At 43.3% G+C, this 16,108-nt stretch overlaps 2 protein-coding genes across 4 annotated transcripts in view; one reads left to right on the top strand and one right to left on the bottom strand.

The window, feature by feature from the left end:
* GPR146 (G protein-coupled receptor 146) overlaps window positions 1-12,477 on the top strand; it is a 34,989-nt gene extending 22,512 nt beyond the window's left edge. For 2 of the 3 annotated variants that reach the window (XM_015876526.2, XM_032447609.1), the window contains one exon: window positions 7,217-9,176. In XM_015876526.2, coding sequence (XP_015732012.1) covers window positions 7,261-8,262 — 1,002 coding nt within the window. In that variant the 5' untranslated portion in view covers window positions 7,217-7,260 and the 3' untranslated portion in view covers window positions 8,263-9,176. Of the gene's footprint in view, window positions 1-2,242; window positions 4,702-7,216 lie in introns of those variants that run through there. The other variant, XM_015876527.2, reaches the window with a different exon arrangement.
* The window catches only part of C14H7orf50 (chromosome 14 C7orf50 homolog), a 93,062-nt gene that overhangs the window by 48,408 nt on the left and 28,546 nt on the right, over window positions 1-16,108 (bottom strand). The window lies entirely within an intron of this gene.

Genomic DNA, 16,108 nt, shown 5'->3' on the forward strand with positions numbered 1-16,108 from the left:
CTACTGAGGTTGTGCTTTGTAAGAGTTTTTAATGTATACACCTAAATCTGCTCAAAGGACTGCTTCATGGTCTGTGAATCACTACAGCTAGTAAGCAGTAGCCTTTATTTAATGTCATTTATTGGGCTGTCTTCTCAGGGACATGTAAAAACCGTGACCAATGCTTCTTAAAAGCCTGTGGGTTGGACAGAACGTGGGCTAGCAGGCATCACAGGTAGCACCCTCACCATAAGCAAACCATTGATGTTTCTGCAATGAGAGATAACATGCAAAGAACCCTGGGTTACAGAGGCCCAAGACTCCCTTGCTCACTTCTCTTCCCCCACGAACTGCTTTTGGTTTCTACCATTGGAAACACTTGTGCAGCCTCATAGCGATACAGCAGAACCGACCTCTGCTAAAAATGACTGAGGAAGCAACTCCCACCTGCACACCTGTGAAGGCACAACAAGCACTGCCACATCTCCAGTGCCCAGCAAACATCATACAACAGCCAGCCAGAAGGGTCAGCGCTGCCTTCTTGGAGTCTGACGGACCGCCCCATACATACAGGGAGCCCTGTAAGTGATTAACACTATTGATCAACTGAAAGTGCTGATGAATAGCAGGCAAACTCCCCAACACCAGTGTAGTGGAGAGGGGAGCTGCAGCAGACAAGCAGCTGATGGACAAAATTGAACTTTCCGTGCCAAGGAGACCCCTTCATTAATTTCAAGCTCCCTGTAAATGAAACTCTTACTCCAACAGAACAGTCACCCTAATGCCAGCATTAATATTACACTAGCCCTCCAAAAACCTTCAGTTAAAACAGTGCATTCAGCAAAGACAAACGGAGTACAACTAAATCAGTTAATAAGCCAGTTCATCTCAAGGAAGTAAGCTGGAAAATGGCATTTCCTTCACTGAGCACAAGAAATTAAAAGCCACAGGAGTGCCAGGAACAAGAGGTCTCAGACTTCTCCTCAGAAATCTCAGACCATTACCAGGAAGGTATCTGTTTAACATCGACGGATGTGACAAATGTTGAAGTCATTTCAGCCATAGTAGAGCTCTGTTAAGGGCAGACTGTTCTCTTCAAACTCCAGACTCAAACCAGTTTCATACTTATTGTTATCTTGGAAAGAGCTGTGTCAATATTTCTGCATTTATGAGAAACCTGGTCCTGGCAGCCTGAGTGTTTCACAAGAGATTGCTCTGCAGCCAATGCGATGCCTTGTCGATCAGTCACTGTGTTGGCTTTCACATGTGCCTCTGGTAGGAAATGGCATGATGTTAGAGCTTCCAGGAAAACTACCATCTGTGCTTCCTGCCAGTCGGGCAGGGGAATACCTGCAGGGAATGCTTCCATGCTGCCAACTCCGAGCAGCGTTTCCCATCACAACCCCTGAGCATGGGAAAAGAAAGCAATGGAGGTTAAGATAAGAGCTGTAGGTTCCACCCTGCCAGCTCAGCGGGCAGCTTGCTCACTGCCATCCCTGCAGGATCCCTGCCTCTCACACTGCCCTGCAGCGAGTTCAGCCCACAAAGAACAGGGATAATTCACACTGATTTTGATAGGCAAGGACTGGTCTTCTTTAATAGAGTGATGCTGATGTAAACCATAACGCTCAGCTCATACACACTGTTCATCCCTGCAATCCTGAGCAGTGCTGGAGATTCAGTGACCCAACCATGTGCTACAGCTAAGAGGTGCTAATTTGCACCTGCAATCTTAGCAAGGATATTAAGTATAGAGATGCTTTGTAATTTTCTTTCCTCAAATTAAAAATATCTATCTATCAATACATAGACACGTATATGGCTCCATGATCTGATCTTTATACACACACAAAAAAAGAATGTCTGTGTTTCAAATGCTGGCAGCCACTACCTGAGCTGACCCATGTAACTACTCTGCTGGGCAGGTTGGCCTTCCTGTACCCACCTCAAGCCACAAGACATTCACTGCTCATTAGGAGCTGCATTGCTTGCTCTGTGGCGAAGCCCTCCCCACCACACGGACATCTAACAGACAAGGGACGGTGAGATTTGCACGTAGAGGCTCTATCAGAACTCAGAGATAAAGCAAAGTCAGGAAGAGGCGGAGCAGGAGAGCAGTCAGACTAACTCATCTGATATTTGGGCACTGAGATAAGGGACAGAGCAAGCAAGTGACAGAGTTAACCCTGCAGAGCCCTGGGCAGCTGCTGCTGAGCACACAGAGCACTGCTGGCAGTGCAGCTCCTGCTGGGGCCGTGTTCTTAACTGCATGAAGGCAGATGTGCCTGGCAGACAGCAGCTACCTCTGCACACAGGGCTCCTCCTGCAGTGCCCTTAGTGCTGAGCTATCTCTCCCTCACAAGCTTTACTTTAGCCACCAACTAAAAATAAGCTTTCCTTTTTCTTCCAAAGGAGCACCTGAACTCACCTGCTGCAGACTGATCTGCAAGGGCAGCCTGCAGAGTGCTTAGCTCTGATGTGCCCTTACATGAACTCAGGCTCCCAAGAAAGAGATTAACAATCTAAACAAAGTGTGCTAATGGGACTTTGCTCATATTTTGCATTGGAGGGCACTACATACATTCATACAGTGGTAATAAAACAACGTAAAGAAAAAACTGAAAGGGAAGTGAAAAACTGCATTTCTAGTTGGTAGGTTGCTACCAGGCAGAAGTGGGCTCTGAATTGCACCGTAGCTGCAACACAATGATTTACCACAATGGTGCTGCCTGAGGAATAAAAGAATAAACAAATTACAGTGGTTGCAAACATCTGTGGAGCAGCAAAAAAACTTCACAAGAGAGGGGCCCATGGGAAGGAGCTGAGCTGTGAAGTGTCCTCAAGCAGATGTTTGTTTAGAGTTTCTGTAAAAGCAATGAGATGGGTGAGCAATCTGCAAGGATGACCAAAGCACAGTGTGAAGAGTGACTTCAGAAGCACCAGCCATTGTGTGCTCGCTGGTGTGACGGAAATACACCCAACATTTCTGAGAATTCCATTCTCATTGCTGGCTTGACATGACTAAGAATGCATCCAAAGCAGCCTGGGAAGTCCCATAGGAATGAGAGAAGAAAGAAGTGAAGAGTGTCATCAGAAGAACCTCGTGCTCCCTCTGCCAGGACAGGAATGGAAAGCGGTACTGCAAAAGGAAGGAAACCACCCCACCCCCACTGATCTGCTCCTGCTCTTTTGTTCGCATGCTTTAAGCATCCGAGGCAGGATGTCAGATTTAATGCTACTTTATGCATCAGTTATTACTGTAATCCACTCCTGGCTTCTTTCACGTTGTACTGCATGGGATCAACTACATTATAAAATGAAACTGATATCAATTATAAGCATACCACCCGTCAAACTGGTCAATGATTGCACCACGAAGACACAAATGATGGGGTTGGCAGAGGCCTGTTTCTCAGCCCAGCACCCAGTATCAAGCAGGATTTTCTTCTACACTAATGTTTAAAGCATTTTATCTGAGCCGTATCATTATATTCCAAACAAAAGCAACTCAGCAGCCACACAACAGAAGTATATTCAGCATCCTACTTGCCTGCACTGCAGTATTTTGCCCTTCTCATTTAACCTGGACAACCTAGTTCTACTTTTCTGTACAGCCAGCAACTCCTCTGTTAACCCCTGTGGCATGCACATCATCTGGTGAGCTGAAAAAAAACATCATGTAATGCAGACTTTGAGGTTTGCTTTCAGTCCCTGTAGATATCAAGAGATCCCTTGGGAACTCTATAAGACCCGAGGAAGGTATGAATGCTTGGCATCTGCGGAGACTTCATTTGTTGCCAACAGCTTTATTAGTTACGTATGGCTTATAATGACACTACAGTTTGTGAAGGAGAATATCTGGAGGTTGGATTACCTGTGTAAGGGCTCTGTCACAGGTCAAGCAAACAAAAGCATTTCTTTACTAAACTAAACATCTGGACAGCAAGAGGAGGCTATGGCAGGACACAGAATTCAACACGCAACAAGCTACAGCTCAGAACCTCTTCCAAAGAAACGATCCATGTTAGGGATAGAGAGAATGCACACACACAAATACTGAGCTCAGCATCTTCCCAGCATCTCAAAGAAATACGATGGGATTTGTAAGGCTGTCATAAAGTGAGGACCCTGCCGTACCCTCACAACACCACAGCGATCTCTGGATTCCACGTCAGTGCCCTGAAACCTGCCTGCCCAGCTGCTGGAGCTCACCCTGTGAGCAGCACAAGCAGCAGGACGCTTGTTAGCTGTGTGCTCAACCACTGCCTGTTCAGAGTGCATGGCCTATAAAAGAGAAACCTGAAAGCTGTATATTCTTACCACGGGTTAAAAATAAAGCACGTGCTCTTGAGTGAGAGCCGTGGATTGCAGGGCAGGGAACGGGCTCCCAGATGTCCCCCGAACAGAGAACCACCCCCCCAACAACCCCAATTGCTGCCGCAGCCCGAACATTGCGGGCAGTAAATCGGAAGCCCGGCGGCTGAAGCCCAGCCTCTTGCTCCTTGAGCCGGGCTGTAAACAGCCAAAGGGAGGGGCCTCGCGCAGCCAAGCCGAGCCCAAAGTGGTGAGTAAGTCACCGGAGGAAAAACAAGTGCAGCGTGCAGCACCGGGACTGGGAGGCGATGGGCTGCGGGAGCGGGGACTTGCTCCGGCTGCTGCCCTACATGCATGAACCCTGCAATGCCATCCGTGCAAGTGCTGGGCGGTGAGGGGCGGGTGAAGGTAAGGCTGGAGGCGAGGAAGGGGTGCGAGCAGCGGGCGGGACACGCGCCTTCCTCTCGGGTTTCCATTTCAGGCGTTGATATTGATTGTAATGTGATAAAAGTGTGAGCCCAGACAGCACGAGGGGGAAGCACTGGGGCGGCTGAGTCAGAGCACAGTAAACAAGAGCACTACAGCATCAGCTTATGCAACGCAGCCAACCTGGGACCGAGAAACTGCCTTTTGCTGGATTAATGCTCGGTGGTGATTTATGGGATCCTGCCCACAGAGCACGGTGAGGAACTGGGCCAGGCCAGGCTGGGGACTCAGTGCCTCTATGGGGAGAAAAGCCAGCACAGGTGAGCAGTCAATGTGCCTCACCTGGCCACCAGGAATCGGTAACAAAGTGTGTTTATTTGGCACGGGTCTGATTTGCGCTCCTTTTTGAGGTGGGTTTTCTCATTTCATAAAGTTACTATTTAACAGATATCCTGCCACTTCTGTCATTAGAACAGAGCGGACTTACTTACCTGCAGTTAGAGAACATCAAGAAAATGGACTAATTATTACACACAGTGGCAAAACCAGACATCCCACTGCTCTATAAAACACAAAGCAAATACACGCACAGAATGCAAAGGCTGTTGACTTCCTTCTGAGACAACACACAGGCAAGTGCTCATGGCTGATGTAACTTGGTCTGAAGTAATCGAAGTGTTGTGCTTAAGGATAAACCTACATAATGGAATTACATGATTGTACCCATGCCTGTGCTTAGTCAGCCTTGCACTCGCTGTAATGCGTGTATTTGCAATACCTTGTTCCAGTCTGCTGCTTTGCTTGAATCGAGCCAGAGCAGTTCAATGCAATGGGATTTTGGTTGCCTTTGACTGTACGAGATAGCTTTCCTTCTTTTTTAAAGTTTTCAAACACCAGATGCTTCCTGAAGACATACTGGGTTGTTTACAGCGTTCAAAATAGAATGAGGATTAAGGGACGGTATAAAGATACCACAGTTTGTTCATCTATGAGACACTCATGCTAAAGAACTGGTTTGAGATCACAAACAAAAAGGAGGATTTTATCCAAGAGGTGAAATAAGTTTCTGCATACAACAGACCTGCATCTAGTTAAAGACATCCCTTACCTGAGAAAATCCAGCATTGGACTGTGGAATAAAGGTTCGTCTGCCCAGCTAAGTGGCTGTGTTCCATCCTGCTATCTGGATGTGCTGTTAGAAGAAAATGCACACAAAACAACTGCAGTGGGAAATAAAACTGAACTGGATGCGATTCTGGAATATATTCTTCTGGATTTCAGCTGAAGTGTCAGAGGATCAACATTACAGAGATGGAACTGCACATCTCCCAGTGGTTACAAAAGCCATACTGTATCCTTCAGCCATATGGCTCATTGAGTACAGTATGTCGTCCAGTGACATTCATTTTCATTGCACAATGCTTCACGTGGATTCAACTGAATCTTGTTCTCTCTCTGGAAAGAATGCATTTGTGTACTTTCCTGTACCTGCTGAAAGAACACAATGCTGCGTATCTGACTATCTCAGACTACACCTGACATGGGAAATCACCTGCCACGCTGTCCCAGGAAAGGCCTGGCAGGAATGACAGCCATGATCTGAAGGCCTGGAATGTTTCCAGTTGTACCTTAGAAATTGCTTTAGAGATTAATTATTTCTGCATTTTGGAGTTGATTGCTTTGAGGAGTCCTCAGACTTCTGATGACAAAGGATAGTTGGGTAACAACTATTGATATTAGCTTACTTTTTGAAGAATCTAAGCGATTTTGGGAGGAAATGATAGTTAATTCCTGGCTTCTTGGAAATTCAGGCTGCCCTCCTATTAGGTTCCCTAGACTACAAAGGTCCATTGTTTTTCCTGTACTAAATGGTTGTAGGTTTGAAACCTGAATAGAGACTTGTAAAGAAAAGCCAACAAAAACCAAAACAAAGCCTTCCACCTCATTTCCCAGTTTCCTGTTGCCTTACCAGTGACTGACCCAGCATCCATTCACCAGACTGCCTCAGCTGTGCCTTCTAACAATTGCTTTGAGAGGAAACTTGTTTGTATTTACAACATAACACCATGCAGAGCTCTACTTTCCATCTCATTGCTGAGATCTGCAGCTCCTCTTATATTCCTCAGCAACCACATTTGTGTAGTATTAAATAAAGGCGTTGTTTCATAATGTAAAGTACTGATATTGATGTGCATCACATTGATGTTTCCTTTAAAGATATAATGTTTATGTCTGACATCTATTGTATATCTTGTATCAACTCACTGCCACTAATTTCCTTCTAAGGAATTTAAACCTGTACATTCATTTACCAGTCACCTGAAAATTTTGAACCATGGGTGACTTTCTGATAGTGAGATGGAAAAGAATTTCCCTCACTGACCTTAAACTAATTGGTCACGTGAGCTGTGTGACATTAAGTATGTTCTCTTTGTATAACACTCCATTTCACTCACACTGCAGTATCTGAATGCTATTCCTATTTCTCTCTCTACAGAGAAGCTGGTAACCAGCAGAGAAGACACAAGAGCTGAAATCACTATGTGGAGCTGTGAAACCTTAAACATCACTGACAACAGCGAGGACCAGCATCTCTGCCAGGACTTCCACTTTGTGCTATCCATCTTTTCCCTTCTCTACCTCATTATATGTTTCCCAATTGGCCTTTGCTACAACGGCCTGCTGGTCCTGGTCAACCTGTACAACAAAGCTACTATGACGATGCCTGATGTTTACTTTGTCAATATGGCCATCGCCGGACTCATCATCAACGCCTTGGCACCAATGTACCTTCTAGGTCTCGCCAATACAAAATGGGCCATCTGGAATTCTAACAATGAAGTTTATATCACCTTGCTTATTTTGTTCAACGTCTCATCTTTGGTTACCATGTACTCTACGACATTACTCAGTCTGGACTACTACATCGAACGTGCTCTACCTAGAACTTACATGTCCAGTGTGTACAACACCAAGCACGTCTGTGGATTCATATGGGGCGGAGCCATGCTCACAAGTTTCTCATCTCTTCTATTCTACGTCTGCAACCACGTATCCACTAAAATAATTGAATGCTCCAAGATGCAGAACAAAGAGGCAGCGGATGCCATTATGGTGTTTATCGGGTACGTCGTTCCAGCTGTTGCTGTACTGTATGCACTTATTCTGATCTTGCGAATACGCAAAGAGGCCACACCACTGGATCAAGACACTGGACGATTAGACCCATCAGTGCACAGGCTTTTGATTGCCACAGTCTGTACACAGTTCGCGTTATGGACACCCTATTATGTTACCCTTTTGGTAAGCACATTTACTTACGCACGAGGAGGAGCTGCAGATGAAAACTACATTCGAATATTACATTTTACCATGGTTTTATCCAAATTCTTGGCTTTCTCAAGCAGCTTTGTAATGCCTTTGCTTTACAGATACATTAACAAAAACTTCCCCAACAAATTGCGACGGCTGCTTAAAAAGATACACTGTGGGAATCAGGGGTGCTCTCACGAACGCACAGTAGTACAGCAAGTCATGACATAGGCATTAAACACCTCTGGTGCTCTGTTACTGCAGTTCTCAGGCTGTGATATGGCTGCGTTGGCACTCAGAGTCACCAACGTCAGAGCTTCAACCAAGAGGAGCCTTTGATGAATGAAAGAGTCTTAGCTTCCCAAACGTTGAGTGTTTGCTGAGATCTGTAAGACTCTGGCCTACGTGCTGTAATACCTGTGACGTCTGACACTCAGTGCACTGAACTGCTTACAAAGCGTAAGCTCTGTCTCCATCATCCTAATATTCCTGTCTGAACGAATCACTAAGCAGTTGATGGAAATCTCGACTGAACACACAGCACCTTGTACCTTGTAGGGAAAAAGGCATTACCTTGTTTTCTGTACAAAGAAGCAACTGCGCTATCCTGGATGAAGTAAATGGTATTTTTTCAATGAAGATGATACGGGTGATGTTTGCTAGAGGTGATATCCCCCAATTAAACATGTCCAAATAGTAAATGTTAATTATAAATTAAATTATTTAATTTCTTTCTCCATCACTGAATTCCATAATCCACCACTTTCAGAAACCGTATCCTCACAAGGCCTAACCTAAGCTATTAACACGTATGGTAAAGCAGTTTTTGTCCTAGTTATAACAATAACGTGTTTTATTCTTCCGGTGCTTTGTTTGCATCCTAAGGCATTTCAGGAATTCAGAAATATTTATTAACTAATTCTAGGGGAATTGAGAGATTTTTTTGTTCCACGTATTAAGATGAAGGACGCGGTGGTTTACAAACTTAAATCGAAACTTAACGAGTAAAGAATGTCTGGCTAAGTGTTATGGTCCACATATGTTCATGTAACAAGAGTAATTATCTTAAAAATAAATATGTTTATGATTAACATTTTTTATTTTCAAGGGATACGTTCACTACAAATAAACTGAAATCTCTTTAATCTCGGGGATCACTGGAAGTTCGGGAGCCAGAAAGAAGTCTTCCAATGCATACGAGGTTTTAAGATGGGAATAATACGAAGGGTGCTCGAAAAGTAATGCCTCCTGTTTTATTTTGTTGGTCCGCGATGTCAGAGGTGGTTCTTGGTGGGATGGCAGTAGAGGCTGAACCTTCCCAACAATTTCATGTGACATGTTGTTGCCGTGTGACAGATGGCAGCAGAGGGGCACTCTGACAAAGTGGTATCTGACATTGGAAGTGAGTACAAAACCAAAGGTGTGGAATTGAATTCCTCCACGTGGAAAAAAAAATAGCACTCACTGACATCCATCAATGCTTGCTGAATGTTTGTGGAGACCAAATGGTGCATGTGAGCACAGCGAGGGGTGGGCGATGCATTCCAGCAGTGACACTGATTCTGGTCGCTCACACAGGTGTGGATTTTGACAAGCACAACATGCACTCACTTCTTGTTTGCTGGCAAAAATGCACAGCTCATGGTGGTGACAGTGCTGAAAAATAGTTTGGTAGCTGAGAATTTGCTCTGCCAAGCAATCTTTTATGCTCTTTGTAGTGCTTTCCATGGAAATAAATAGGAGGCATTACATCTGGAGCAGCCCACGTACATATGAATTCCACTCAGTGTCACCTTCTTGTCGACCTGGGACAAAATGGAGCATCTCCCAACTTGATTCATAAATACTCAACAAAAGTACAGTTTCTGTATTTCACAGTGGGGATGGAAAAAAACAACACAGTTCCCAGTGTTCAAAGAAATACAGAGAAATACAAAGTGCTGCTGGAAACAAAACTACCCTGACTCAAACAACTACCTGCAGCTGTTGTTGCATTGGTGATAGCAGAGGGGACAGAGGTTACACTGATATTCTCCTGTTGGCTGAGGGACAGCAGGACTTCTTCGCCTGCCACAAATCATTTCTTTGCTTTATCTGTCACAACACAAATTGTTCAGCAAGACTTCAGCGAAAAAAAGAAGGGGGTTCTGAGCCTCTGGTATAGAAAAACCATAGAGTAAAAACAGAATGAAACCTTTTCTACTGTGTAATCTGATCTCATCGTTGGTCATAATTTATAAGCATAGGAAAATGATTAAGTTTTAAGTGGGAATGAGGTGAGGAACACTTTTCTCAGATCTTCTCCCTCTTTTCAACATAATTTGAGTCATTCTTCTCACAGCCATCTTCACTTATCTGATTCATGTACCATCATCCCTTACATTATCAACACCCTGCTCATCCATTGCTCTTTAGCTTTCAATACCACTTTTATCTCAGTGAACTTGTTCGACCATTGAGGCCCTACACAGCAAGTCACCTATTTGTGTTGTGGTTTCTGCCCATGAAAGCTAGCCAGCACAATCACATTGCTTTGCTTCACCATGTCAGCCTGCTGATTAAACCAACCTCATGGAAGGAAGCCTTTCCTTATCACCATGTCCATTCACACTCTAATTTATGCCTGTCTGCAGACACAATACTGGCTTCTTGGTTTCCATAACCTTTTTGGTTTTGTTTTTCTCTTAACTTGAGATATATTCTCAGAATTGCAAGCTACACTCATTTTAAGCATTCAAGCTCACGCCCACAGACGTTCACAGCAAATCTTTCCTTGGAACTGCTGAGCAAGCAGAGACTCATCCTCCCTCCAGGGGAACTCAGGGCATCCTAAAGCACCGCGTCACATTGCTCACAGAAAAGCTGCTAAAGAAATTCTGACCCACGGGGCAGGAAAACAAACAGCAGCAGAGAGGAACTGGCAAACCTGATGTCAGCAGAGCCTGGTGGAGCTGGGACATGGCCAGGGCAGTGGGCTGAGCAGGAGGCACAAGGATGGATGTAACTGCTGTGCTGCTGCCCTGAGTCTATTTCCCCTCTTCCCAAGACACACTACTTTCTGTGTCTAAGCATGCTGTCACATTTAGTTCTCTTCTTTCCTCTGCAGGTTAAATTGCCAGGCCATGACTCTTTTATCATATCTTTTTTTCTTTTTCTCTACCCAAATGTGCTATTCAGTTTCATTCTGCTCCTGCTCCTTTCATGCCTGGCCTTGCACACACGGTACTTCCCAACACCACCTCCTTCATGACAGCTCAACTTCATCCAACAGCCTGACATCACAAATAGAACTGCACAGAAAATGGAAGCTGCTACTCAAAAGATGGAGAAGGAACAAGTCTGATTTCATCTACCCTTGAAACATCAATTTTGCTTTTTTTTTCCCCTAAAGATCCTTCTTACTGCAGCAGAGCTGTGTTTGTGTGCATCCCTGATAATACACTAAATGTGATCACAACCATATAGGCAAGGAGTACTGATAATTTAATGAACAAGACTGACAGAAACTCAGGTACTTTTAAGAGTGAATTTGAGGTCTCATTTGCCTCAAAGAAACTGTGCCATGGAATGGACTGGCTGCTGTTCCCTGAAATTCTGAACTCGATTCCAGTGCTCTCATGTGATGTCCCTTAAAAAGCAATATCCCACAACGCAAGAACTTCACAATATATATTGAAGCAGTGCTTGAGCAAGTGCATTAAAATACTTAAGGAGATGCACAGCAATATAACTATAGAGGAACCTTTATGGGCAAGTTTATAATATACAAAGTTCTCAAGGGTGAGGCCTTTCCATTTGAATACCCGAAGGTTTCTGATGACTGTAAACAGGGCCTTGCCTATTTTGCATTTAAATATGAAGAAAATACTGCACGTATGCAACATAAAAATCAGCCTAAGGATGAAAAAATAATTTTCAAATAATTTATTAAATTATTTCTTAAAGCAAATGTATCATTTAAGTGCAAGCCTCTGAACAGTAACATGTACTGTGTGGTTCAGTGTGTATATACTGGTATTAGAAAGGAAGCACTACTTAAGTGCCATTATTAACAGTGCTGTTTTCTTACAAAATTCAGCTGCATGTTTGAGATGAGCTGCGGCTTATAGCCCTCCTCCAGAAGAGCCAATTACGTCAAATCAGTGAACTAACAAAGATGTTCATCTCTGCTTCTGCTGGAGGTATTAACACAGACAGTTTAAGTCAGGTCTGTGCTGATGAACCCAGCAGGGTTTCAAAAGTTTCCATTTAGGAATCAAATTGAGATGGTCTATGAAGACGTAATGTTCAGTCAAGGAAAGAAAGTGACCAACCATAGGAGAATTCCTGGTTGTGCTCAAAATAAAGAAACGTGGTCTTCCATATCACGTCAGAGAACTACACAAAATGGTCTGTTGGCAAAGAAACTACTGACTCCTAAGACTTAATAAAATGTGTTAAAGCCTACCTGATTGGTGAGAGGTGTTTTTATTTGGACAAAAGGGCTACTTGCAGGCAAGGCTAAAGCTGTGCTGCTTCACTGAACCAAAACATCACAGCTGCGTGACTTGGATGTCAAACCAGGCGTGGTGAATTGTCAGATTTTCTAGGTCATAATTTTTTACATCATTAAAATCTAATTATGCCATAGCGTGAAGTTGGCTGGGAATGAAGGCAAAAAGTCGCAGCTTTATTCAGCATAATGAGTTGTGCAACTAATAGGACAGAAAAATTGGTGCCAGAAACACAAAGTCGGTGGTTAATGTGTACATTGGCCACGTGCTTGTCAGTTCCTGCTCTTTGTGTGAGTAAACCCAACTATCATCAGTGTAAACTCAATGTACCATCCAGGCAAGTCAGTAGGTTTACATGAGGCTGAACTGTACCAATGTGGCAGCAGAATCAGCGCTTGTCTGTGAGCACAGGGAGTTCTCACTGAGGACAGCCATAGTTTGGCACCCAGACAGAAAGCACTTAACTGTTCTATTACAGGAAAACAGGCACCAAGGTTACCAAGAAAATACAACACCTATACCAGAAAAAGGGGAAGTGACATTGAAAAATATAATAACCAAGATTTGGTTCTCCTTTTTTTTTTTTTTTTTTTTGTATGCTGTGAATACATACATAGGTAAAAAATTACTTATCATTGCTAATTACAATTGAAAGCAGGCTGCTGGCCAGGCTGGAGACCTGCTCATGGGCTGCCCTGCAATGACACAGGGCTGGTAACTGAAAACAAAAGCGGAATCTGGCTTAGTGCCACTCTCAGTTCTTCTCTTAACGAAGCATTTCAAGAAGCACTGAGTTGGGCCTCAGCTTCTGCAGCTGTAAAGTGCTCAACACACTGATGAATCTGAAACATATGCTCAAAGATTAATACTCACAGCTTTTTGATAAGTAAAACCTTGTGTATTTCTTAACCATATCATGCAACACTTTTTCCAAGTGAAAGCAACTGAATGCACAAAACCAGCTGTGCAGACTCAAGTGTGAAATGTTTCCCATCGTATTTCCCTCCACTTTCCATTATATATCAAAACACCCCGACGTATTTTGAATACATTCTCATCCTGTAGGAGAGCAGTGGATTTATTATCTATTTCATCACTCCACTTCCTTCCTGCCAAGTCTTTTCCTTACCTGGGAAGTGTGGGCCATTTCCTCATGCTCCTCCCTTCTAAAGAATGGCACTTCTAAGTACATTCACAAAACACATTTCCTTGCAGTCCTCAGCAGACAGCTCGTGTCTTGTTACAAATCATGACAGGAAAAGACTTAAATGATACCAGATTCTTATCAGAGTATTAACAATTCAATATTCAAATGCTTTATGAAAAGAAAAAGACAAACCTTCCTATCAGAAGTTCCCCAGAACAAACAAGTTTTTAAACCAGAGGAAATGGATTTTCTTTCTGGTCATAAAGCACCTGATGATGCTTTGTGTGAAGACAGAAATAAGCAGCAGCACTGATACTCCCGACTCAGAGGGCTGGAGAAAGGACTGGTAGGGAAAGGATTCCCAATTAGAGCCAACCTAAGGAAAGGTATCTGCGAGTTTAATTAGAGCCAACAGCAGGAATAATGCTGCTATAAAACACAGGAAAACTCTCAGCTCTGGATCAAGCCAACTTCTAAAAATGCAGAATTAATCTCCTAATCTAAAGGGGTTTTTTAAAGTCATAAATCCCCCCTGATTTCAACAGGAGGTTCTTGGACTCATTGCTTCTATGTAAGACTATGTGTTACCAATGATACAACCAAACTAAAACCCTAATATTAGCACATACATTTGCAAATTTAAGCTAGAATTCATCTTGGAGCTGGCAGTATTTCCACACTTGTTTCTTACCTCACCTTTCAAACAAAGGGTATTTTAGATGTGAATTCTAGGATCAAAACTGTTGTACAGACACCACCTGGTGGTCACTAACAGAACATGCACGTCATAAAGATCGTGTGATACATACAACTACTAAAAGCGTTTATGTTCACAATGGTAACAATATTAGATGAGTTTCTGGTTATAAACGTACACACCAGAAGGTCCCGCCTGCAAGCACGTGGAAGAAGAAACAAAATTAGTCATCACTGCTACAAAGCTGCTGAAACAACAAGGTATGTAAGGGAAAATTCTGTTGTAAGAAACAACCCTCAACAATGGGTCGCTGTGTTTTTAACCTCACTGCAGGACATTTAACCAGACTATGAAGTCTGATTATTCAGAAGATGTAAATATTTAGGTTTTTTTTAAAGCAGATGTTTCTTGTGTTTGATCTGAACCATCTGGCACTAAGCACTGCCATAGACAAGATGCTCAGAGATCAAAGTGCCATTCCCAGCCAGCTCCAGAGCATCGTAATTCTTCCCAATTAAGTTACGGTTTCACTAATTCAAAATGAAATAGATTTCGTTCATTATTAATAAAGAAGTTTCTGAAACCTTTCAGCACAGCCTATGTAAATTAAATAACCATTCTAACACCTGCAGGGCTACGCAGAGCCCTGTTCTTTTATAGAAGATACTGTTTGAGAAAGATGTTTTCCACCCCTCATTAAAGCATGATCTGGAAATACAGCCATTTTCAGCCCTCACTGGGGAGTTACCTACATGATCTACCCATCTTTACTTTGTGATTGATGGAAACATCACTGTAGAATAACAGTAAGAAAACACTGTTTATAAAACAACAAACAATGCCCAAATAAGCCAATATAAAATCACTAATGGGGAATCATGGGTGAGCAAACCTGAGATGTGACAGCAGTGATAACCCAGCACAGAGCACGGCTGTTCTAGAATAAGAGGCAGCAATGTTGATTTAGGAGCAGCCTCAGAGGCACAGGCAATTATTAATACCAGTGCCTGTGTACCCACATCACCAGCTCGTGCTTTTTGAACCCTATCCAAGCAGACAGTTTAAATTCCACAAATCCACATGGCTCCACATACCTTACAATCAGTTTGTCTGTCTAATAAAGAGATGAACCAGCTCTGCAGTGAGCTGACCAAAGGAGCTCAAAGCATCCACATATCCAAATGCCACCGCTGAGTCCCATATGCCGTAGTTACATGACAGAAGCATGAAGCATCTCAATTCCACTTACAGAAGAAGAAATCAAGAAGCCAGCAAGCAAACAAAACCCCCACAAACTTACAATGAACTCAGAAACAACAACGACATGGTTTTTATTCTAAAATCCATTCACAAGCAGAATTCCTTTAGCTCTCCAAGCTGGCAGCTCCTGGCTTTGTGTACAGGCTTCCTTGTTGTTCTGTTTGGCTTTATGTTTTACCTCAAAGGCCCGAAGTTCCGTGCTCTTTTAACTGAGGATGCAAATTTGCTTGCTGCTGAATAACAGACCAAACGAGGAGAACAATTTTAGAGTGACTCTCAATCGTGTGTCACTATAACAATAAACTTAGAATAGATGCTCTTCTCAAAATAATAATAATATAATAATAATAATACAGAATAAGTTAGTTAAGAAAATGTCAGCCCAAGGCAGATCCCCTGTGCAGGAATCATGAGTCAGTGCATTGACACAAGCCCTAAGGTGCCCAAGTGCCACCAAGAGAAGCTCTGCACAGCCAGCTC

Source organism: Coturnix japonica, chromosome 14 (genome assembly GCF_001577835.2).
Source record: "Coturnix japonica isolate 7356 chromosome 14, Coturnix japonica 2.1, whole genome shotgun sequence".
Classification (NCBI taxonomy): domain Eukaryota; kingdom Metazoa; phylum Chordata; class Aves; order Galliformes; family Phasianidae; genus Coturnix; species Coturnix japonica.